This window comes from Perissodus microlepis, chromosome 15, assembly GCF_051167445.1.
Source record: "Perissodus microlepis isolate ML-2025 ecotype Zambia chromosome 15, ASM5116744v1, whole genome shotgun sequence".
Taxonomy (NCBI): Eukaryota; Metazoa; Chordata; class Actinopteri; order Cichliformes; family Cichlidae; genus Perissodus; species Perissodus microlepis.
In genome coordinates, this window is record NC_140475.1 from 33,984,308 (window position 1) to 34,009,468 (window position 25,161).

The following is a 25,161-nucleotide window of genomic DNA, read 5'->3' on the forward strand; positions in this document are numbered from 1 at the left end:
CATCCATTCGAGTATGAATGTGGTTAGACAGCACTCAGTTTAGAGTCAGTGACTGTGAGAACAGGTGTGAATGTGGCATGTTGTATAGAGCGCTTTGAGTACTCCAGGAGAGTAGAAAAGCGCTAAATAAGAATCAGTTCATTTACCAAGTCTGGAATAAAAATGGATAAAGCCATGAGTCAAATGTCTCAACTTAGCCTAGGGTATAGAGTTTCACTAGATACATTGCTAAAAAGTCTGAAATCTATTGGATAACGTTCAAATGTTGGAGTTATCAAAATCAGGGCAACACTCCAAGATTGCTGTCATAAAGACGCCTCTTCTGTTTATACTCCTTTACTGTAAATAATTGTGTGCTATTCATATTATTAGCAGTCTTAGTAGATACAGTGGGGACTTTGTTTCTTTTCTATTTTTACACTCGTGGGTTCTGTTGTTTCTTTTAAGTTATCAGTTTCAGCATTTTTTTTTTACTGTTTGCTTTATGATTGCCACATGTACTCAGGGCAAAGTTTTAACAGATTACGCAGATTACATTTTGTTGTTTTACTGTTACTTTTTTGTGTGTTACGGTAAACAATAGTGCTTTTATTCTCATTATTTATTAATTTATTAATTTAATGTATGCACTGGCTCATCCACATGACTCCAGAGAACAGGAAAAGAGAATCATATTTTGTGTTCAGTCAAGACGAGGGCATAAGAACACATGTACACGCTAACTATACTTTATTCACGTATTGATCAGGCCAAAGGTACATATCATGCTCCATTCTGTTGACTTGTAGCCAAGTGCAAGTTTGCCTCCAAAAAGGGAAAAAAAAATCTGTTAAACTTTGTTAGAACATTATTAAACACGGATTACTGAGCATTCTCTACTAAATGGCTCAATAGAATAAATGTTGAACTGTCACTGCTTCTCAGTTTTAATCAATTCCTGAATGAATTTTAAATGATCGAATTCTTTTCAGGAAATGAATATTTGCCATGTTTTATGGGCATGTGAATGTGTGTTTGTGTACGTGTGCGTGTAAGGGGGCTTGCGTTATCCAGCTCCCCTGCTCACTGGCCAGGGATCAGTGCATTGATTCTGAGCAGCCTCGGCTGTTGCTTAATTAGGATGTACCTGTCTGGGAATTATATCTTTTTTTCTCTCTCATTGTGCGAGGAAACAAAAATGATAAAGAAATACAGAGAGGGAGAGAAACTTGTCTGTTTTCATCAAGGTTAATCACGTTTTCTGCTTTGTGTTGCTGTCAGCAGATTGGTGTCTGACCTCGCAGCACGCAAAAAAAATTTAAAAATATTGAAAAAACGTTTTGTGTGGCACACAAAACATGCTAATGAAAGATGTTTCATTGTATGGAGACGGGGGTGACTGGGTGCTGATGCTGTAAAAAGTGGAATTCAAATGGCGGGAATGGTTAAAAGCAGTATGGTCGGATGAAAAAATCTGCTATAATGCTTGTAATCTGAATTAAATTCAAATAATTTTAAATATCTTCAGTATCAAAGCAGTTACTGGATACTATTAGATATTAAACTAACTTAAATGTTATTTTTTAAAGTTGAATCCATCTATACATTTGATTGTTTGTGATGTTGGCCGTGTTTAGGGATAGAAAAAGAGGTGAGGTGAAAGTTGGGTGAGGAAGTAAAGAAATAAATAGTGAATTAAGATGAATGAGGACCAATGGAGGTGGATGTAGCGATAGAGTAGTGATAGATTGAGCTGTACAAAGATGGATGTTAAAAAAAAAACAGAGAGAAAGGACAGAGCAATGAGACAAGAGACAATACAGAGGGCTGGATGGATGGAGAGGGATGAAGGGTAGCAAAGACTTGATGGGTGGGTGTCTCTAAACTCCAATTTCAGTGACTGACTAATCGCTTGACAGACGGCTAATGTGTTGAGTTGCTGAGGCAGCTCTTGAATCACTGGCTGCCCTGTCTTGATTTCTTATGAATGGACAACACTGCCCATTTCTGATCACTAAGAGAACCACCAAGTTTACTTTAACAGATGAAACAAAAGCAGAATTGGTCTGCATCACTTATAAAGATTACAAATATGTATATCTGTAGTTACACAATGCCTGAAAGAAAAACAAATGTATTTTCTATTGTTGTTTTAATGGCAATAACTGGGTCTATTTTAGACACATAATAGCCATCCATATTTAGCTTTTATTTAGCTGTTTTTAAAAATTTGATTTCATTTATTCCATCTCTAAAATATAGAAACAAGCAAATAATGAGAACAAACCCTAAAACAATCAGCTGTACTCGTGTTTAATAGAGGAATAATATAACCAATAAACAGTTGCATTGCACAGAAAGCATAATTATGCATGATATATTGATCAATAGAAACGATTTTAAGCAACATAATGAATGATGAATAATGAACGATTACAAAGTGAGCACAGTTACACATTTTCAGCACGCTACTGCCCGTGTTCCTGCTAAATGCTGCAGTATGAGGACATTATTTAGGGCTACAGGTATGTCCACAAATGCGCTCTCTCCACTGGGACTATTTACCACCCTGCACTGGTCTGGCAGTACTCTGGTTGTCCTCTCAGTTCACAAGGATTGGCAGCACATGTCTCACCGAATTACAGCTGATGAGGTCTGACCCACTAAACTGGGTTAACTGGTTGCTGGGTGAGCACTTTGTGACCTCTGTCTCTGTATCTGCTTTCCAAGTTTGGAAACTATACACGATGAACCAGAAACACATCGTGAAGATTTAGGATAAAAGCTGATAATTTTTCCAGGTTTCAAACTTAAAGGAGGGTCTACTTTCTTCTCAAAACAAAATCTCTTTCCTCCATAACTGGAGATGGATCTAGTAAGAGCAGCCACAGCAGCAGGAAGTCAAATCCCCTTAAAATATAAAGAGAAGATCTTTTATTTTTACTCAGCCTGAATTCAAACTTGTCCCTTCACCTCTGGTAATGCTTTGTAACCCACACAGCCTGTCAGTCTTTCTATTAGGTCTTTAAGTCTTTTAAAGGAAATCAAAGGCTCATTAACAGTTTCTTGACACTCAATGACTCGTAGTAATCCTTCTCCAAACTCTGATCCAGACAGCCCTCAAACTCTCGCTGCCGTTATGTGTGTCCTTTGCTCAATGCCCAAGACGTACAATCATTGCTCACAGTCCTACAAACACTTAGGAGATCAATGATCTCAGAGTGATAATCTCCTCCTTGATAGAGGGTAAAAGCCTTCACCGAAGACAGGGAGTGACAGGGGAAAGTGAGAGACAGTGATAGAAAGAGATAAAATAAAGCAATAAACAAAAAGAAAGCAAACAGGAAGTATAACTCCGAAAACAAGCGCACATACAGATCATGACAAGTGTCTCCTCTCAGCTGGGTTGACATCTATATCTCTGTTTTTATTGACAACTGGCTTAACTAAAAGCTCCTCTGCCAGGGAGTGAATGACTGACTGCCCATGTACAGAAAGAGAGGGGGGATGACTCACATGGGAAATCACTAGCTGTATGTAAGTGAGTGAGTAAGTAAAGTTTATTTATAAAACACCTTTCGCAGACATGTAGTCACAGAACGCTATATACTCAAAATCATAAAAACTAGGAAGAAGTGCAATAATAAATAAAATAGAATAAGAAATTGAGTTGTTGGCACTAATTTGTGATCCAATGTCTAATATATTCTAATTCTCGCTTTCTACTATATCTTGTTTTAATGCCTTTTCGTCTCTGCGTGTTTGCCCTGAGCCCGCTGCTTCAAGCTGACTGCTGGACAAAAGGGGAAGTTTATAGACGACAGACTTATGATCTGGTACTGCATGCATATACTGTAAATAAACTTCAGTAGAATCAGTGTGATTTAGCTATGGTTAAAGTTACCAAATGCCAAACAAGACCTCTCATCTAGAATTCCCAGACAACTACACTATTTCTCCAGTTACCGACTAACCAAACCAACACATTTGTGAGGGTTGGTTAAATGAAAGTATATTTAAATAAAGTTCGAGAAAGACTAAATTTACAGTTAAATATGGGTGCTACAAAACCCAGTGTCTCACTTTTACTTTCCACCATGTTGCACAAGCGGACACTTAAAATACTGCACTGCATGCCATATTGGCATTGGCTGTCAACTGTAAGGTGTGGGGCTCAGATGATAATCATAGCAGTGATGCATTGATAGCAGCTGTAATAGCAGCAGTAGCAATCATGATAGCAGTATCTGTGATAGGAGAAGAAAAGCAGTGCAAACAAATCTATAGAAGCCACTTTATTAGTTTTATAAAAGGCTGTCCGGGCACTGAATCACTGGGTATTTCTCAGGGTTTAATCCCGTGATGCATATGTAGTGTGTGCTAAGTAAGTAGAGCCACAGTGTTAAAGTAGTGCAAACAGTTCCTAGTCTCAAACCTGTCGTAATGAACACATCCCTTTTAAATTAGAGAGTAAAGTGACCAATATTAGAGATTAAATTAGGCTAATAAACAGAAAGAGTCTAATCTTTTAGTTCAGCAGTCAGTGTACATCTACTTTTATGCCTCATTTCCCTACGACCCTTATTAACTGGCTCTGCCGGTAGGGCACAGACAGCTGTGTCGCAAATTAATTTGACCCTTCTGATAATGTGTTTTGATATTTAAATATACATACCACTACCGATGCTACGCACATTATGCACATTAATTCCCCAAAGTAAACATATTTGTAGCTCAGCCTTCTTACAGCCAATTACATACTCAGTTTCAGCTGTATGTGATATTAATCACATAATGTAATCTCCTGGCTCTACGTAGCTCGAGCCTCTCTCCTCCCCTCATCCTCACCAACACCACCTCGGCTAACGCTGATCCCCTCAGCCAGCTCTACGGCGTCTGTGCCGGGCTTCTTTTGCGGGAGGCCTGGGCAATGCCGGAGAACAGGCACTGCCGGGGGCGATACACATCCCTCAGGTGGGCCTTTCATTATGGATGATGTTTCTGCCAAATTATTTAGACCCTGAGCCCCAGCAACATCCCCACCCTATAAAAAACTGAAACAAACACATGCATGCACACAGATGTGTACACACACACACACACACACACACACACACACACACACACACACACACACACACACACACACACACACACTCCCTGTCTCTTTCTTTACAAATGCGCACAAGCATTAATTCCTCCTGATCGCATATATATGTGTGTATGTACAGTTCATTAGTGCTGTTTTCTTTGTTCAGAGGTGTTAAAGAAGTGAAAGTGTGACTCTTGTGAATTACATGTTGTCAGAAGGGACTGGGAGCTAAGCAGGAGGAAAATATTCATCACATGTAAGCCAGTGTTGCTCTCCATGCCATAGAGGGCCCTATGTTGACACTACTGGCTTCAGTAATGTGGGATGTTAAACAGGTTTGGCTCAGTGTGTGTGTGTGTGTGTGTGTGTGTGTGTGTGCGTATTCCTCAGAGGCAATTTGTTGCAGACTCGTTAGGAAAGAGTCAGAGATGACAGTCTCCTGGCAATGTCTGACCTCGGCTTAGAGATTCGAGAGCAGCTTTGGGATACAGACACACACACTGAGGAGAATGCACGCACACACACCACATGCCATCAAAGTTACCCTTCTTTTTGTCCCTTAACTCATCAAGCTTTATATTTCTCCACTTACCTTCCTTCCCAAATCCCATGCACTCTCTAGCATCAGCTCCCGCCCGTCTGTCTCCAAAATACTTCAGGCTGGTGCCTGCCTTCAAACAGCACGACCAGTTCAATTCCCGCTCGCTCTTCATCTTCCTCCTATTTCCTCCTTCCCTTCCTTCACCCTTCTTTAGCTGAGATCCCTTCCAAATCCCTTCTTCCTTTCCAAAACTCTACAGCAAATTCTGAGAGGAAAAGCCCCCCCGTTGACCCCTTGCCCTCTCACCCGTTCCAAACTAACATCTCATTCCTCATGCACAGCTCGCTTCTCAAATACTGGTTATGAGTTACACTGCACTTGGCATAATCCTGCACACACTGTGATTCATGACTTCTAATATTGTTGATCCAGGATCTGATCTTTAATTTGCATTTGTTGCAGCAAGTCTGCGATGCCAACGACCAACAGCTAAATTTCAGAAAAGAAAAACGTCAATATTTATTTTGTATTTACACTTCATATTGACATACTCTCTTTCTCAAGAAATTTTGTACTTTAGAAACTTGAAGATGCGGTGGAAGATCAGGTGAGAGATTTGCTGCTGGGAATGCCACCGATAGATTTATGTGCAAGAGCTGGCTAATAGAAAAAGTAAACCTGCCTATAGTGGATCTAAACTTCCATCCACCCGTAGTCCTATATCATCTGTATGGTTGCACTGTACTGAACCTAGATTTATTGAGAGTTGTACTCACCAAAAATACATTTAAATTTTAGACCCAGACGTATATACAAGAGCTGCCACATCCATCTAAAGAAGACCAACCACACCTACCTCACATCCATTTGCCCTTTCACTATTTTGTACGTTTCAGAACCACCCCTTCCTCTCAATTCCCATGTTCCTCCTAGCTGATATAAAATATATCTGACTTACCCAGGCTGAAAAGCACCAGGAACTTCAGGCAGACAAACTCTCGTTGATCCAGCTGCAGAGAGCGTAGTTTGGCCACCAGCTCCTGGGCGTGGCTCAACAGATTGTTGAGAGTTGCTCCCGCCTGTGAGGCAATCACTGCGTAGTCCACCTTTAAAAAAAATAGGAAAGAAGAAGGTAAAATGTGTGCATTTAAGTGACTCTGACTGGAGTTTGAGCAGAAGTTTTGAAAACATAGTTGTAAATACCAAATAGAACACAATGTCACTTAGCGGATCACTGATTTGGGAGTTTTACAGCCCCATAGTAGCCATAATTGGACGGTGGTTTGGTTTGGAAACAGCATGTTTGTGACAGAGTAAATCACCCATTTCTAGTCTGTCACTTCTCTTTCACTTCTTTCACATGGATACAAAAATGGCTAACATGTTTCCTTAGGTCTAACCTATAAACATTAACACCCACTTACACACTCCTTTTGCAGGTGTGCTTCAAACCTGCAGCTGCAGCTCATTTGAATGGGAGGCAAGTCCTTAGTCGCCACTCACCATAAGCAGGACCATATTAAATTTTTATACTTATTGACAATTCATTACCATAATTGACTGTGTGAGGGTTTCCAGGGGAAGGTAGATGTTGGTGCGAGTCAGGAAGAGGTTCCCTGCGAGCTTCCATTTGTAATTATAAGCAGCCGTGAGTTTGGATTTTACTTACAGTGTAAATAAGATGACTGGAATACGTTTTTTTCATCTTTTTTTTCCCCCTTTGCAAATAAGAAAAGGGTCAAAGGGACATACATGTTGATAATACACCATTTTTAAAATTTATTTATCTGCCTTCCCCACTTCGTTTTCCTTCCGTGTGCTTTTACAACACTGCACTCTCCCACTTTGTCCCGACGCCTCTGTCCCTGTCTTCCCATCTTAACACCTCCGAGACAGAAAGAGCTATGGCTCTGTGAAAAGCAAACACTGCCCCCCTTCCAAGGTGTCAATCAATTTACATAAAATCAACTGTGCATGAAATAAGTTCATTGAAGGATTGGACTGTTGATGGTGATGCCTTGGGTTATTGCCTCCCAGCCTTAAGTAAAAAGAGAGACCAAATAAAACGCTATAGTGTCACTATAGCAGACTTAGCACTAACTCTGGTGACCTGCGTATCAATCAATCAATCAATACCACTTTATTATCACCCCCGGAGAGACATAGAGGGCGAATATATGATTAAACCTTCAAATCTTAACTTATCATAAATATAGTCTTTGCTGAACATTAGGATTAATATGAAAGGTGAAAATAGGTTGGTGCTGCTATAGATGGAGGATGCAGATGGAAAAAGACCATGTTTGAAACCACAGAAAAGTGTGAGAATATATATATATATATATATATATATATATATATATATATATATGTCATTTGAATTTAATACACACCAGGAGCACTCTTATAGTGTTTTTTTGTAGCTGGCTGACTGCCACACTGTGAGGCCTTGCTAAATCATTCAACAGATCAGTCCAGCCTTTGTCATTTCATGTTTGCTCACATTTGTACAAGTTCCACTGTGTGTTTGATCCTATGACAGGATAAAGAACAAGCACTCATGGCCATTTCTCACTGCTGTTGGTGACATGCAGTAGTAAAGAGAAAGAAAGGCAGAAAAAAAAGAAAAAAATTAACAAGCATGGGACAACAAACATAGGGACATGAGACCGGGCAAGACAGAAGGCAAATGACAGGCTGTAGCAGTTAATCTGCTAGTTCAATGGATTTCTCTTCAAATGTCAGTATGAATGGAGCGTATGACTGGCAAGAGCAAAGAAGCAGCTTGCTTCAAAGCAAGAGGGAAGAAACATCTGTTTAAATTCTCCATATGAGCAAAGCTCTGGTCCTTCAGTCACATTTTTTTAATAAAAGCAGTACAATATCTCCTGGTAAACTTTGCGAATTTATTTCAGAATAAATGTGATGATTTGCCTCAATGCACTTGAGGACAAAGTGCAATCAGTTTCAGTGCAACAATGGATTAATTACGGCATGAACTAAGGCCTGTCCTCAATGGCTGCTTTGTGTTATGGCATCATTTGGTTAATTCCTCATAATACACTACATATGGGCATTCTGGCAATTCAATAGTATAAAATACCAGCTGTGTTATTTCGTTTGGGCTGCCAAAGGGAAAAAAATCCACCTTGTAAAACTGTAGTATCTGTTCAAAATTAAGATTTTGCACACTCTGCATTCTTGGACAAATGGCCCTCTGTTTTGCTGCTGGAACTATGCTTCTAATCTGATGCAGCCACTCTGTGTAAAGCTTAGAACTACAAATACATGGTCCTTTTTAAAAATACTGATATATAGTTTATAGACCAGAGGACTACATGTACTCCATGTACAACACAAATTTTAAGAATATCACAAATTTGCTTCTTACTGGGCACTAAGGTCAGAGAAGGCTTTTGCCAGACTCGGTGCAGCGCTCTCCCACCAAGTCCTGACTGTGTTTGTGTAGCATTTGCTTTGGGTGGTGTTGCTACTGCGGTTTAAATATCCCTTGTATTATCACTGTGCTGTCACCCCTGGCCAGGTGGAGAATAATAGGAGATAATGAACTGTTTCAGACCCCCCCCCCCCCCCCCCCCCCCCACACACACACACACACACACACACATGCATACATTTCCTAACACACACACACACACCCTCAACACCAGCTGTTCATTAACCAAAGTATGCAAAACGAAACCGCCATCCAGCACCTCCCCTGACTATCAGCCCCTCCTCCTCCTCCTATTCCTGCACCTCGCTGTTCGGGCCTTTTAAAACAGCCTTATCTGCTTCGCCTCATCATCTTCTCCCCGATCCATCCTCATCTCTTCTACTTTTGGCACCTTTCTGCCTTCTTCTACCTCATTCTGCCTCCTTTCTTTTCTTCTCCCTCCTATTATCCAACTCAGTCTCCTTCCATCAGTTTACTCCCTCCGTCCATGTGTTCAACAATCTTGCACCGCTTCTTCTGCCTTTTTATTTATTTTTTTGCTCAAACTCTCATTTACCTGTTACCACTACCATAGCACTATTAAATACTGCTTTGGGTTTGTGTATTTAAAGACAGCTTGCTTTGTGAGTGCTTGTGTGTGTGTGTGTGTGTGTGTGTGTGACGCCGAAACACAAATCAGCACACGGCATTCTGATGCATTGAGATTTCTTGTTAGGGCTTCAGGCACCATCTCCCACCAACTTCCTCAAAGACCCCCAGTAAAAGAAAATAACACATTTAGCTGCATTTTTTTTTTATCTGTCCACCCACTCACTATGCTACAGCATGAGTGTCTGAGTGCTTTATTTATTCACTGTTTGAGTCTTCATGCTCTGAGAAAAACTGTAAGAGCCTATAATCTTAGAAAGAAACCCCAACAATCAGGCGACATGTCTGTGAGCAACCACTTGGCAACAGTGGGAAGGAAAAATCCCCTTTTAACAGAAAGAAAACTTTAATGGACAGTTTTTCTTCAGAGTTTGAGTGATACAAATTGGACAAAAACAAAAAAGGAGTGGAAAATGCTGGAAGTAGTTCTTACCTGTTGGCCAGTGACCAATAGGATGGAGCCCTCCTTGGCATGCACCACCTGGCGGAAAACGTGGTCGAGAATGAGGAGTTCACTCCAGCAGTTCTGCAGCAGCTTCATCTGGTCATCCACCTGATTAGAGATGCATATACAAAAATCCACATCAGGCCAGGTGTTTATTTTTCCGCTCTTATAAAGCTGTAACAACAGTCTCTGTTGAGACTGAATGCCAGATGTACAATACTGTAACTGTCATCAGTGCAGATTGCATGTCTTTCATTGCACTCCTTTATTACATGTTATTTAGACGGGTTTGCAGTCATCAACACACAGAGTTGTGTGTTCAGGAGGGGCGTAGAAAACATGCAATGTGCAAACTGTACAAAATGTGTTTAATATTCCAAAAATTAAAGTCTTATATCTGTAAGTCACTGAAAACAAATCAAGTTTTAAACAGGAACTTGTAAGAAAAGTCACACTGTTAAAATTTGTGGTTAAGATTGTGTCATAAATACTGTAATCATTTTACAGGCTCCATGATCAGTCTATGAGGTCAACTGCTCTAAACATTTTTACTGCACGTTGGGTTTTTTCCAAATGCTAAAAATGCCTGTTAGAAAATCCCGTCTGTCAAATAATCTGAAATGTAGAGCGGTGATAATATTGTATAAAGACCTTGAGAAATAAAGGCTACAGCCAAATAGTATAGAGCCACCCACAGAAAAAAAAGCGCTGAAAAAAGCTGAAGCACTTTGTCAGCCGTAGCGGCTTGTAAATATCACAGGCAGCTGTTTGCCGGGTAAGCTTTCTCACAGGTCAATCACTATTGATCAGTAGCGTACCACGGGCATTTTTTTCCCAACCTTACACAAAGCTCAAAAGTCCCCTGTATGCACTCTAAAGCTTTCTCATGTGAACCTTTCCCCACACAGTTAAGCACTTTGCTGCGTGCCTGATTTAACAATGTTGCCAGGTTTATCTGTTTGCCCATTGCCAGGAGTTTCTGAGTGATTCCACAGATGATAATGATTAAATAGTCCACCCCCCATTTGTCCCCCCCCCCTCTAATACCAGCCGTCTGCTCCCAGGGACCTGACAGGTAAACTTTGGAAGCTGACGCAGGTGAAATAGTGGTTTTGGGAACCAAAACAACCCCCTCCATTGTGACTGCTAGTCTCTTCCCATGCCCGACCGTGTTAATCATTACTCTACATAGCTAGACTCAAAAAAAAAAAAAAAAAATGGAGAACACAGTGAGAGGGATGGAATGAGGAAAATGTATAAGTAGTTCTTTCTTTCTTCTCCCACCTTTTCTATCAGTAAACAGTGTGCACTTTGTGGCTTTGCTGGGAATAATGTGTCTTTCTGAGCACACAGGGGTCTGCTGCTTTGAGTATGTGAGAACTGTCTGTGATGGGCATCCAAAGCTTGCAGTATGAAGAATGTGGATCGATGGTGTATCGCGGAAAGGTTTGAAAGGAATGTCTTTTTCTTTTTGGTGCTCCGTGGAAATCATAAAGGGTTCAGATTGTTTGATATCAAGTGATCTTAGTTACTCATTTCATGTCAACAACTTTCATTCCACTTTTATTACCTTGTATGACACGACACTGGATATGGCCTAATCTGAAGTCTATCTCTTGTTGATTAGGCCTGTTTTGACTGGTGATCTGAGGATGGTGGCAAACAGTGTTTGTTTACCTTCCACAAAGACACAACAATAGGCAACACACTTGGTTAGACGACACGTGGGCTGCCTGACTATGCTTTTCTTGCACGGCAGTTGTCATTTGGTTGCTGTATTCCTCCTGATTGGAGTTACTATTTATTGTTTACCTTGATATAGAGCAGCTCTTTGTATTTGTATTTGAATTGTCGCTCTCCTAACATAGTTTTTCTTTTCAAAAGTGATTTGGTTTTGTTTTGACCTTAAAAACAAGCATTTAGTGCTGACATTACGCCAAAGTAGGAAGGATTTCCTTTTTTCTGTGAGATTTGTTTGATCACATCTTTTTGTTGTTAACCAAAAAGTGAGATGTGAGTATCTGGCATCTCCTAACAGAGGCATTACATCATTTTCTCTTACTACAAGGTAAATGTCATTAGTTAAAAAAAATCATATTTGAATTCAGAAAAAGTCCACATGGAGGGGATCGTTATGCTTCTAGCACACTGTGATGGAAAAAAATGAAGCATATATGAGAGATATGGCACGGTGAGAAATTTGCCTTGAAACGTTTCATGTCTCCCACTTCTCTTTCATCAGTTTGGCAATGCTGCTGTGACTTTTTCTAGCATTTTTGACAGCATCACAGGGTCTGTCTCTCTCCCGCCTCCTTCCTATATACATCTATTTTTGTGGTTCCACTCTGGTAGTCACTCAAGTGCAAGGGAAATGCCTTCATTAAAACCATCAGAAAGCAAGGAAGGCGCTCAAAAGAGGGTGTTTTCTATATTGTGCCCTAATCCAATTCTCTTTATCTCCCCAACCTCAGGATGTTGGAAGTGTGTGTGTGTGCGTGTGTTTACGAATGATTACATGTAAGGCCCAGGCTCTTCAAAGGACTCCACTGTATGTCACTGGTGCTGGCAAGTATCGGGATACTCATCAAAGGCCTGTCCTCACTCTGCCCGCCTGGAAGCTCTTCTCTGACAAGAGTCCTGGGTCATCAAAGGGGGGCAATGGGAGGCTAGACTGGGGCAGGGGACACCCGCTTGGAAGAGGGGGACTGGTGACAGACAGACAGGCGTGTGGGCGGACCAGGGGTACGGGGTTCAGTTCACTGACCTTTTAAGTTCCAGTGACACGAGTCGTTTCCCTGACAAGCTCTTCCTTTGCTCTGTCAAATGAGCAACAGTCACGGTGCCTGATCTTACCAACACTGCTGCCTGTTCGCTCAGATAAAATGAACTTTCTGACACGACATCGACAACCAATTTGTCTTGTGTTTTACACGAGGGCAAAGGGGCCAAATATTATCTCTGTGCAAAGAAAACGCAGTCAGAAAAAAAAAAAACTGGACGACTGCCAGCGGCTGATTATAAACATTGCCTTGTTTAATGTATTCACACCTTCGTATGGCGCTGCAAAGTTGAAATGAGCAGTTTGTGTGCTCCAAAAGAGCAATAAACCAGATTTATATAGTGGTTTAATTCCTGTCTCACCACATAGTCATGGAGTATTTAGATAAGGCTTCTAATTGCCAACCATTTCCAGCAATGATGACGCATAGTAGGAAAAAAAAGCTGTTGTTTTTCCTTGATTCTTCTTCTTTATCCCTTCCTCATTTCACCAAGACATAACACTTGCTGCTAGGCTGATGTTCTTTACTGAAATTGGTTGCTTCCTCGAACACTGTAAATATAGATATTGACGTCAAGATAACTGGCACTCTTTTTTCCCGCTACAATGATTTCCTTAAATACATAAAGGCAGCTAGCACCAGTTACAGCCAGGTCATTCAGTGCTAACAGATGAAAAAGGAAACATTGTTTGATTAATAAGTCAAATTGATGTGAACACGTTTTGGTAAGTGTGCGTAGCAACGGTGCTACACAATAAGTTCAAAGTTGAACACATTCTGCAAAATGAATTTTTCTAAACAGAAAAGTTGAAAAAAATGTAATACTGTTGGTGAGGCACTGTGAAGGGGAAGGAGAGAAGTATTTTTCAGGTAATAATGGAATTCTCTTTGAGATTTTAATTTCCACTAGCATCAGACTCAAGGTAATAAAATCTGATAATTACAGGCTGGTGAATGGACACAGCAGCAAATACTTTTCATAGCACATGAAAATACTCCACATGCTCACTGTAAGCCTAACCAAAACCACCACAGACGAACAACAGGAAGGTCTTGTTCTTGAAATTCTTACCAAATGCCAAAACCACGCTCTGAAATTGGTCAGATGGTGATTTAACGTTGCTATCATTTTGTGGCTAAAAAAACATAAATGGATTTGAGCCATACGAACTTAGCCATACTCTATGAATTCAAGAAATAATTTAGGGCAACATGAATGAAAAAACACTTCTTCTCCTCCTTCAACTGTACGCATTTGAACAATCCCAAGTTGCCACCTGTCCTTGGATGAAGCAAAACTCATTACAGGAATTTTGCTTCTGAGCTTGGCGCTCATGCAGAAAACAAGCTCCCCAGAAAACGCTTCAAACTGGCCTCAATATACACATTTACAGGTGCTTTTCAAGGTGTGATCTAGTTAATATTTCAATATCATCACCAATTTTTGGTTAAGAAATGAGAGAAATTCCGAGCAGGAACTTGTACTTGCAGCAGCCAGTGATGAAAAATACATATCCTCCAAGAAACCAATTTAACACCTTTATGATCGTTCAGGCGAGTGGGATCAATGCCCTGGATCAATCGCTTAGCCCATAGCTTTTGTTCAAAACCACTGGCTGAGATTAATGGGATTTTCCAGAGAGGGGGAGAGAGAGGTAGAAAAAGGAGAGCCCAGTTGAGAAAGGGGGAATGGAACTGCCAGACAGGGAATGGGAGAATGAGAAAAGACTTGGGGGAAATTGAGAAAATAAAACATAGTGATTAAGAGCAGATATTCCCTCCATTTCTGGGCAAATGTAAATTAATTGGAAATGGAGCATTCAGATGCTCGCTGACAAAAGTAATGTTTATTCATAGCCCCCTGCTAAGAGTAGAGCAATTATCACGCTGCGTCGAGTCAAAACAGGCCAATGTACGAGAATCTTTCTCCCCCTTTCTTGAGGCCGGGTTTTGGTCTAGTGCCACGAGCATTGTTAAGCTTCGTACGGTACGGTGGGCTTTAACGAGAGTACACAGCTGGATCTGATTTTAATAAGTAGTTCCATTTTTGATGTGGCTTAATGAACAGATTAATAGAATCTCCTTCTGTGGAGCCTTAATGAATGGAGAGAATCGTGTTTTTTTTAACACAGGGGGGAGAACACACACATTCGCAGACCGTGAGTTTATTTGCCTCAAACGACTCGTACATAAACAATAGCTGTGCTTCTATCTTTCCTCTATCTCTGTTGGACAAGAATCAATGCTGTCTTGGAGTACTACAGGTGAGATTTGAAGCTGACATCAATGCCTGCGCGTCTCTAGCAGCCATTCTTTGGTGCAGTCCTGTCTTGGCATCTGTTCGCCTTGAGCCAAACAGGCCGCGTATTCACCTGGGAACGGGCATTAATTTACCTAGAACCGTGCCTGTTGTTCTCAGAGTGTGGCAAACACTTAATTACGCCGAGCTTGACGGTGTACCGAAGCTCGCTTCCAGTTTAGCTCGTTGATTAAATTGAGGAGTGAGTAACATCGGCAGCGACGTGTTTTTGGTGTTTTTTCTTTTTGTGATTTGGACAAATTAGCCAGCAATGTATCAGGAATCATAAAATAGGTTTATATTTGTTTTACTTTTAGAGCACACACAACCCCGATGACCTGAAATAAAACCTCACTATCAACCTGTTTATTTCTTTATTGCCATTATAACATCTTAACAAAGACCAAGCTACAATAAAGGCACAAAAAAAAAATAAAAAAAATATCAGGTCACCATTTGATACCATCTAGGCAGCGTCTTGTTTTAGGTCAAACGAAATAGCACATGCCTACTGAATCCTGCTGCAAATCATTTTTGACATCCTTAACTTGCCCAAGCCACAAATAGAGTTATATCCATCAGGAAAAACAACAGACTGAGTGACAAAATCCCCTGGATGTTCCAACAATGGTATGTGAACTGGTGGGAAGGCCGAGACGGATGGACAGTGTTCACGATCCAGATGACGTCCCCCTTTCTGTTCCTGCTGCAGAGTGAGAATAGAGGTACCGGTATTCGCTCGTCTCACTTTAACAACGTCAGCTTATGCTTATCGTGGCCCTCCAGTCCATGTTCGGCCTCGATCCTTCGGCTGGCACAGTGATAAGAATGCTGGGAAAATGAGCAGGTGGCAGGTGCTGCTGCTAGTCAAGCGGGAGGGGGCTACACAGAGAGCAGAGGAATGATAATACTGGTGGTAATGCACCCAGTGAAACTAAATTTGTCAAACTGCAGACAAGCTTAAGGAATAAAGCAACCAGAGTCAATTATTTCCTACTCGGATACGTATTTGTTGCTTTTGAACTGATGCTTTAAGTCCTTTTACAGCCGCAGACACTTAACTGAATGGCTTGAACAGCAAATAAATGAAAACATTTAGCCATTGCTGAATTAAAACCAGGGGTTACCTCAACTATATACAAAATGCTTGTTGTTACACTCTCAACTCCACTGCAGCTGTGTCTATTGAACCTTAGGTTGACACAAAAGTTCAGCACAAAGGTTCACTTGGCCTGGTTGTGCTATATAAGGTATCCAAGCCAGAGTGTCACCTTTATCTATATTTTACTATTTTGTAATGAGAAGTAAGCACATTCTCTGCTCCTTTGTCCAGCTTTGAGCTGCCCTGCGACAGTACGTGACACTATATACTGTATATATATATATATATATATATATATATATATATATATACATCGCACAAATGCCCATCAGCATGTCTATAGCACCTGCTTGTTGTATGCATCTATCTTTAATCCAGCAGATCAGGTAATGGAGAATGCCGATGGGTTTATCTCCAACTGAGCACACAGAAATCCTAGACTGTTATTATGTCTCTTAAGAGCCATTGAGATGCCACAGGCCATCTGTGAGCTCAGAAAATATCACACAAGATGCAGCAGGCCTTGCATCTTTCTTTCACTCCAAAATGAAAGCGCTTCTGGTGGAAAAGAGGTTCTTTATTATATCAGCTTGTGATGCATGCTTTAAAATTGTACATGCTCTATTCATTTGTTTTGCAATCAGTCGAGCACAGTATTTCTAGTCTCACCATAATATAAATTCACTCACTGCAAGTAGATGTAAAGGTTTTTCAAGAGAAGTGTAGAAAGTAGAAAGTGCAAATCTTCTTTCCTCCAAGATACTATTCAGTACTTAGTACTCAGCAGTGCAGAAAAAACAAGCCGTTTCTTTTCGAAGTAAGTATTTTTCTTGTAATGCCTTGTAATTATCTACCTACCTAGATGTTTTGAATGTGCATTTGTGTGTCGCTGCATATGCACTTACTGTGTGTTGGACTGAGAGCGAGACTGAGAGGTTTGTGTGAGTGGATGTATGCTGTCCTCTGTGTGTGTGTGTCAGAAAGAATTCTTTGTGTTTCAGCGTGCGTGTGCCCCAATGTCTGATCGATATTGCTGAGGCACTGTGATTGATTGGTTCCCACGGTGACCGCATTAACGGACTCCGGAGGCCGACCTCTGACCTCTACAATACCGCACATTCGATTGGCAGTGCTCTTTCCCTCTTCCCAGCTTCGCATCGTTTCATCTCTACACATTATGGCATTTGTTTTCTTGTCCAGGTCCCGCATTGAAAAAACCCCCCAGCAAAACAAAAACCGAGACAGTGATTGGGCACGGACTCTTTCCCGCCCTGCCCTTGCTCACCCTGTCTTCTTCCATTCTGCTCCGAGTACATGTGTCCTGAGCCTTGTTGAGCTGAGAGGAAACAAGACACGGGCCTGACGAAGCTGTGCACGCTTGCCTGGGCTTTACCTCAACACACACTGATGCCACTAATACAGGAAACCACTGTAAACAGTGTAACAGTGTGCTTAATAAATATGTAATTAATGTAATGTAATTAATATATTATTAACATAAAAAAGATGCTTTTAACAGCAGAAACTTGATACAACAACTGCGCATGCAGGCTAGGAGAATTGTGGCACAAGAAAAAACAAAGCAAGATTGTCTTGTTTTCTCAAGGTCGCTGATGATGGCAACAAACACTCCTCTCTGTCTGATATCAGTGCAGGGATTTGAGGATGAACCAAGCACGCCCAAACTTTCCTATTCTGTTTTTACTTGATGCATAAGCATATGAAAGATGGAAAAATCAATAAGGCAAGAGGAACGGACCAGTGAGAGGCCAGACCTGAATTTCAATAGATATCTTTTCATGCATGCAATGTTTATTGTTGTCTGAAACAACTAGACTGTTTACTAGACATGCATAAAAAAGTCTTGTAGGTAATGTCAGCCATTTTTATTTTATAAGTATATAGATAATGACTGAAAAAAGTTGTATTTTAATCTTGCACGTGGTTCAAAAACAGGGAGCTGCAATAAATTTTATTCCGAGAGAGTGTGAGACACGTAGGTAGTTAATGAGAAAGAAATGTATGTACTGTTGCTTAATTTCTGAGGAAAGTTAATCCATGAGCGCATGACTTCGAGGCACTATTGTTTCCAAGGTACCTTAGAAATAGATAACTTAGCCCCACCCCAGCCTGCGTGCACACACAAACACATACACACAGACTTGCACAGACACACGTATGCAAGAAATCTCAGGGCTTAGAGCTAAGAAGCTATCAACTAATTATCAAAAACACAGAGAAGCCCTAATCAATTATTCACATGAACATTAGACCGCTAATACACATGCAGCCCAGGGAATGGCATCTCCCAAAAGTAACCCTTCCTTTTACACTCAAACGCACACACACACACTTGGATGCAATCACGTTAAGACCTACATAGTTGCAAATGGGTGCCAATAATATCCATACCTACATGAATATTTCTGCCTTCCTGCTTCTCCACTCTCCCACCCCACCTCCTCCATCAAATGCAGTGAGAAAATGCATGCCATAACAAAGTCAAACGAGTAACGCTAGTAGACTCTCTATAAGGTTCCAGACTGGGAGGCACTGACCACAGAAATCCTATTGATCCATCAGCAACCCCCCAACCCCTTGTAGATTCCCCAAGCACACACAAATACACACCCCGAGCTTAATCTACAAGGCGATTCCAAGGCATTAAGCCCCAGCCATTGGATTTTCACGCTGTGCAATCATTATTTGAGCTAATGCTGCAATTTATGACTAGGTGTTTGTGTGCTGGGTGTGAAAGGCATGTGGAGGGGATGCATGGTACGCTGGGGAGTAAAAGACTGCGAATATATGCAAGTATGGATTTGACTTTGTTGTGATTGTGGGCTGGCTAAAATTGTGGCTTTGGATTTGGTTTAGTGAAAGGTTATGACAGTCAGATGTAAATGAGAAAGAGGGTTTAGGCACAGGAATCAACAAACAAGTCACAAAGTAAAGGAAAAATCCTTTACCTTTTACCCATAAGTGAAGACATCCTTCGGCCTCGTTATGCTGCGGGGGAGGGTGGGGGATGGCGTGGATTTGGCTCGATTTAGCCCCCTCAGAGCCAAGTGTCATCGCAAATCAATGACAGAATGACAAAGCCCTCATCTATAGGGCCTTAGGGGTCAGTTAATAGTTTGATGAGTATGAATATTATGTAAATAATAAGCTATGAATTTTCTAGTCATCTGATCTCATCTGCTCTGGTGGATTTGAGAGCAGGTTAGACTGCCCCCTCCACCAGCATCAAAATCAAAGAGCAAAATACAGGAATATCTTTTGGAAGAATGGCATCCCGTTTAGAGAGTACCAGAGACTTGTCGAATCAATGCAAACGCATACTGAAGTTGCTCTGTTGAAAAGTGGTGACCCTTTACATACAAAGTAAAAACCTCTCTGCGTATGTGTAAGTGTGCCCTGGTGTAACTGTTTGTGTGTGCGTGTGTGCGACTTCGATTGACAGACGCTGGAAAATTTGCCAATAATCCTTGTCTGGATGTCTGGATGTTAAGAGGAAAGGAAGACACACAAAAGAGGAGCCAAAGAAGACAGGAGGCTGAAGCCTTCACCTTTTTGTATTATTCAGAACAGCAGAGACATTCTTCTTTAACTTGCTTGTTCTTTCTCTCCCACACGCAGACAGACATATACCCACAGACACACACATATGCAATATACCTTAACCCAGCATAGAAGACCAGAGCTGTTTTAAAATGCACAGACTGACGCTGTGATGCTTTCTGTCTGAGAGGGTGGGAGACACATATTCCCATTAGTGTGTGACGCGCTGGGGGAGGACGGGGGTTTTTTCCCCCTTGTTTTGTTTTTTCCTTGGGGGGTTGTAATGGGGTGGTGGATTTTTAAGAAAACAGCTGTGAATCCACATTTAAATGTTGCGCAGCTCCAGAGATCACTGGGATCAGAGCCCTTGATGCACAAATTAAATATCTGAATTGCTTAATTGAGCCTTTCCAGAGCTCTTGTGATATGTAAACCGCCAAACTCAGAGGAAGACGAGGCATCAGAACCGCAGTGCCGCAGAACAGATGGGGCCCTGCTTCTCCCTGAAGTGCATCTCCAGGCCTTCTCTGACAGAAACTGCCACGAATGCATCTGGATTCGGAAAAAGATATCTCTGTATAGCATGGCTGCTGCGGGCCTGGTGGTGCGGCTGCTCATGATGGGAAGTGCAGTGCAACATGTGGCGTGTAAAGCATTGCCCTGAGGGAAGGTGAGACTATGGCTTGCCACCTGAAAACCTTGCATTTTTTCAGCTTCACTGGTTAATTTCTAGAGGTTTAATGACGTTGTCGACACCTCTCCCAACAAGTCCCCTTTTGGCATATTTGGTTTATTGCTCGTCATTGTTTCAGCTTTGCCCGAAAAGCCTTTTTTTAATCCCCTTCTGAGAGGGCGCAATCCGAAAAGAACGCAGGGCCTGTAATGGCTATTATTAGTGCCATGCCTTTATTACACATGTATGGAATCGTTTATCCGTGGCTCGTGCCAGGTTCGCACTTATGGCTTTTGGGGAGAACAGAGAAAGAGACTGACAGATTGTGAGGTGAGCAAGAGGTAATGGTGTGAGAGTCATAAAAAAGTCCTGGTCTAGTGCAAAAGAAATAAGAAAAGCAAGAGCAAAAACCGGCAAAGAAAAGAGCGGCTAAAGTAGGAATAGGGAACAGGTGCTTTTGTCCTACTTTGGCGGGAGGGCTCGGGCCGTTTTCTCGGCTGGGACGCTGGCTGGCGTGCAGCCTCGTTGAAATTTCTCGCCCGTTGTCATAACACAGCCACAGTGTCTAGTGTTACTCCGACGAACTGCACGCATCACTCATCGGTGTGCAAATTCAATCACCGTTGAATATAAATACCGCTCGAGTCTTTAAGTGTAAAACTAGCCAGCAAGCTGTTGACTGTGGTCCACCACTGTCTTATCTATTGTCTCCTGGACCCCCCAGGCCCCCGAAGCTTCCCCACTCCCTGTCTAGAATAGATGAGCCATAAATAAGCATCAAAAATAGACCTAGGGGCACAACTGTTGACAGCCTTGTGACGAAAGCAGCAGACACGGACCCAACTTGTAGGCAGGCTGGATTACACGCAGATAATAAAGGCCACGTAAAATGGGCACATAGGAACCAAAGGGCACTCTGTGTGTATATTGCTTAGTTATTTATTTTTTATCTGACCTAAAAGCTAGGTGTGCATTCTGGTAAATGTGTGAAAGACAATCAAGTCATTGTCTAAAGAAGTTACTCACACTTAGATACCTGACCTATAAATATCTCCTTCTATCACTGTAGTAGGTGGAGTTTTCCACCATATGGAACATATGTAATGTAACATGCTTAAACTGTATACACTGAATTTAAATCAGGTAGATAATTGTTGAGTTATAATTGTGTAAATCTGATATATGTTATTCAGCTACTCCAGCAATGAATATTGGATTTTACTTTGTTTATAATATAAATAGATGAAGTAATCAAAAACCGTGCTTTGGTTCTGGCGAGCGCAAGAGAGGAAGATGAATTGGCTGACATGTTTGCATACTTTTGAATGGTGAATTTAGTTTAGAGGTTGGGGGGTTAGCTTAAGGTTGCAGCAGCCACACCTCAGCCCCTGTGACCTCGAGGAAACCCTATAGCAGGGAAGTATTTAGAAGCAAAATGCCAGGACTTGTCTCTGTATATTTCCCAGTCGTCTGACAACATAGTGCCACCCTGTGCGTCTGCAAATCACAATGGGCTGCATTTTTTTTTATTTATCTTTTGGCTTTCAGTGTTTCTAATGGGAAGCTGGGGTGGGGTGGAAAGGTTTCTGGATAAAAGGCAGATTTAACATGGCTCATAATTAGAAGCACAGCAGCATATGTGTGTGTGTGTGTGTGTGTGTGTGTGTGTGTGTGTGTGTGTGTGTGTGTGTGTGTGTGTGTGTGTGGAGGGGGGTGGGGGTGGAAGGAGCGAGAAAGTTGCTTTGTACTTTGGAGTGTGTAAAATGTTTACACTCCCTTGAGTTGATTTGTTAGCAGCCCAGCCAGCTAAATCAAGTTCCAATATCCACTTTGTTTACCCAATTTCTTTGTCTTTTATTCCCACTTCCTTTCCCTTCTATCTCTATCTGCCCGTCGCTCCCGGCTGATTTGACTGACTGTTGCCAACTTGCGAAAGAACAACAGTGTTAGTTCGGGGGCCACAGAGGCTAACAGCACAGCCCAGTCACCTGCGCCACCGTCTTAACAAGCAGCATGACCTGCCAATAAAAAAGGCTTTTACCCTGATCATCCTCAAACAAGACTTAAACACAACCTGCTCTTTCTCCTGCCGGATGCCCAAAGTGCTCACAAATGCGAATCAGCCCGTGTTAACTTGCTTGAAAATGAAAAACTACGAGAGGAGGTGGAGGCAATTTTTTTTATTTTATTCAATTTTTTTGCTTTTCTTTGCTGCTAAATGAGCAGTGGGTTGAAGACGAGAGGGGGGAAAACGGCGAAAGGCCGAGACAGACAGAAGTTTACAAAAACAAAAAAACAAATCTCTTTTACAGGTTTAGTTGGGTGGTGAATATCTAGTGATGTCCATCTGTCAACAACTGAATGTCTCATCAGTGCTCTCGCATGCCGAGTTCCAATTTCGGTTAAGAGTCGAAACAGTGGGAAAAAAGAAAGGTCCTTGTGAGAGAAAGAAGTGGCGCAAGGAAGAGATAATGCTGAGGACAGTTGAGTCTATCATTGCTCAGAGCTCTGTAAACTTGTACTTCATGACAGCCTTTCATCCCTCATCAAAGCAACAAGTAGATGAGCAGACTTTGCACATGCTTAAAACGACCCAACCCCCGTCGTCTCCTTAAAGCTGCCGCTCCTTTGGGACAGGTGACCTTAAATCTTCTCTTTTAACAAGTTTCCTGTTCTTCCTTCCGGCCTCCCGCCATCCCCCCGGGATGGACCTATGGGACCTGTCCAGTATTTGAAATGGCTGTATTTTGAAGCTCAGTCTAACTATCAGGGGAAGTGAAGAGGACATTGGAAATTTTGCTTTCTGTCAAATCGGTGGTTGCTTGCAGTCAAAGCAGCCTAAGTTGTATAGGCTGTTCAAAAATGCATTATGTTAGGAAAATAAATATTGATTTAGAAGAAAAAAAACCCAATATTACACTGTAAAAGCTTCAGACTAAGCAGGCGCTATCTTGTCACATTGGTCACAGAATAGCACGATTTTTATTATTTATTTGTGCTGTTCTGCAACGGTCCCTCTGAGGCAAATACAATATTTTACATGCATTTCCATGTTTCACTTGCACGTGGGACCTGTGAGAATAGCATTTCACGGCTTCCGTATCTTGCAGCGGGACACTTCAGTGTAAGGCTCATATTCAGGACGTCCAAACTGGAGCCTTCTAGCTAAAGAACTGCCTCAGTCATGTATGATTTATGGTTTTTTGACTGCCCATACACTGTCTTTAAAACAGATCCAAAAAAATCGACTTTTCTCATTTTGTATTGCAAAAAAAGAAAGAAAAAAAATCAGGAGGGCCTTTTTACACTATTTATGAAAAAGACAGAGTGATGTCTGCGTGATGGTCAATAATTTATGAATGAAAAGAGGCCTTTGTGAACCTACACCAACCTCTCCCTCCTATAAGTATCCCCCGAACTGCTGCTGCTCCTACCCAGTACTGCTGATCAAAGAGATATTGTTACAACTAAAATAGCAACTTAAAAAAACACACAGGCGGCCGTAAGACCTGCCGGCAGCCAGGGAGACACATAACAGCAGAAGAGAGACGGTGAGAGAGAGAAGGAAGGAAAGAAAGAAAGACAGAACATGTAATAGACAAGTAAACAGGGACAAATAGCTAAAATAAGTGAGGCTGGTCGTCTGCCGACTTCAACAAAAAAAGTCTGTGCAGAATCAAAGGGGTGTGTGTGTGTCTGTCACAGGGGGGACAATACTGTACATGCATTTGTGTGTGTTTTAGGGTGGGTTGCACGCGTGTGTGTGTGTGTATGTCATCTATCACTGGACAAATGCTGGACTGTGGGGGGTGTTGGTGGGGGATCGGGGGGGTGACGGTGGGTGGAGGGGTTGTCGGCCAGAATGCTGCTGCTCCTCAAATGAAATAATATATCTTTGAAAGCCTACGCCCCGCGCCAGGCCCAGGCCCCATATATCAAGCCCAAGAGCGTCTGGTGGATCTGCTCCAGGCCCATTAACCTTCCACCTGTTCCCTCCTTACACCCCGCACCCTACCCCACCAACCTACCGGTTCTCTTTTCACCCTCCCCTGTTGTCCTTCACTGTGCCCCCTCTTTTCCTCTTCCTCCTCCTCCTCTTGCCCTTGGTTGTTACCTCTCACAGTCCCTTGTTCATCTTCCCATGTACCCCCTCCCCTCCTCCTTATTTCCCTCTTTCTGTCCTTCTCTAGCGACCCTTTATTGTCTTCTTGTAATATTTTCTTAATTTCTCATCTTATATCTCTATTATTTTCCTTCGGTCAACTTTTTTGGAACCCCTTCTTTCTTTCTCTTACTATTTCTGTAACTAATTTAAACATCCCGTGTGCCATCTTTCCCCACACTTGGCAACATCCCTCTCGCTGTCCTTATCTATAGCTTCTTCCTTTTATCCCCTGTAAAGTAAGGGTGCCGTGGTATGTGTGTGTGTTTCCAGGGTGCGGCACAACCTGCAAAATAATTCAAATTCAATGGAGCAGGGACACAGTTACAAATCTCTGCCAAACGCATGTGTCCGCCAACCCCATCACGCTTGCAGTTTGTCAGGACTGGCGGTGTTGAGAGAGGAGGTTGTTGCATGGTGGG

The 25,161-nt window shown here is 41.8% G+C and overlaps 1 protein-coding gene across 1 annotated transcript in view; it reads right to left on the reverse strand.

Moving 5' to 3' along the window:
• The window catches only part of nr5a2 (nuclear receptor subfamily 5, group A, member 2), a 69,082-nt gene that overhangs the window by 19,786 nt on the left and 24,135 nt on the right, over nucleotides 1–25,161 (reverse strand). Inside the window, exons 5-6 of the mRNA XM_084952461.1 lie at nucleotides 10,151–10,270; nucleotides 6,571–6,718 (exon numbers count right to left, since the gene is read on the reverse strand). Coding sequence (XP_084808587.1) covers nucleotides 6,571–6,718; nucleotides 10,151–10,270 — 268 coding nt within the window. The remainder of the gene's footprint in view (nucleotides 1–6,570; nucleotides 6,719–10,150; nucleotides 10,271–25,161) is intronic.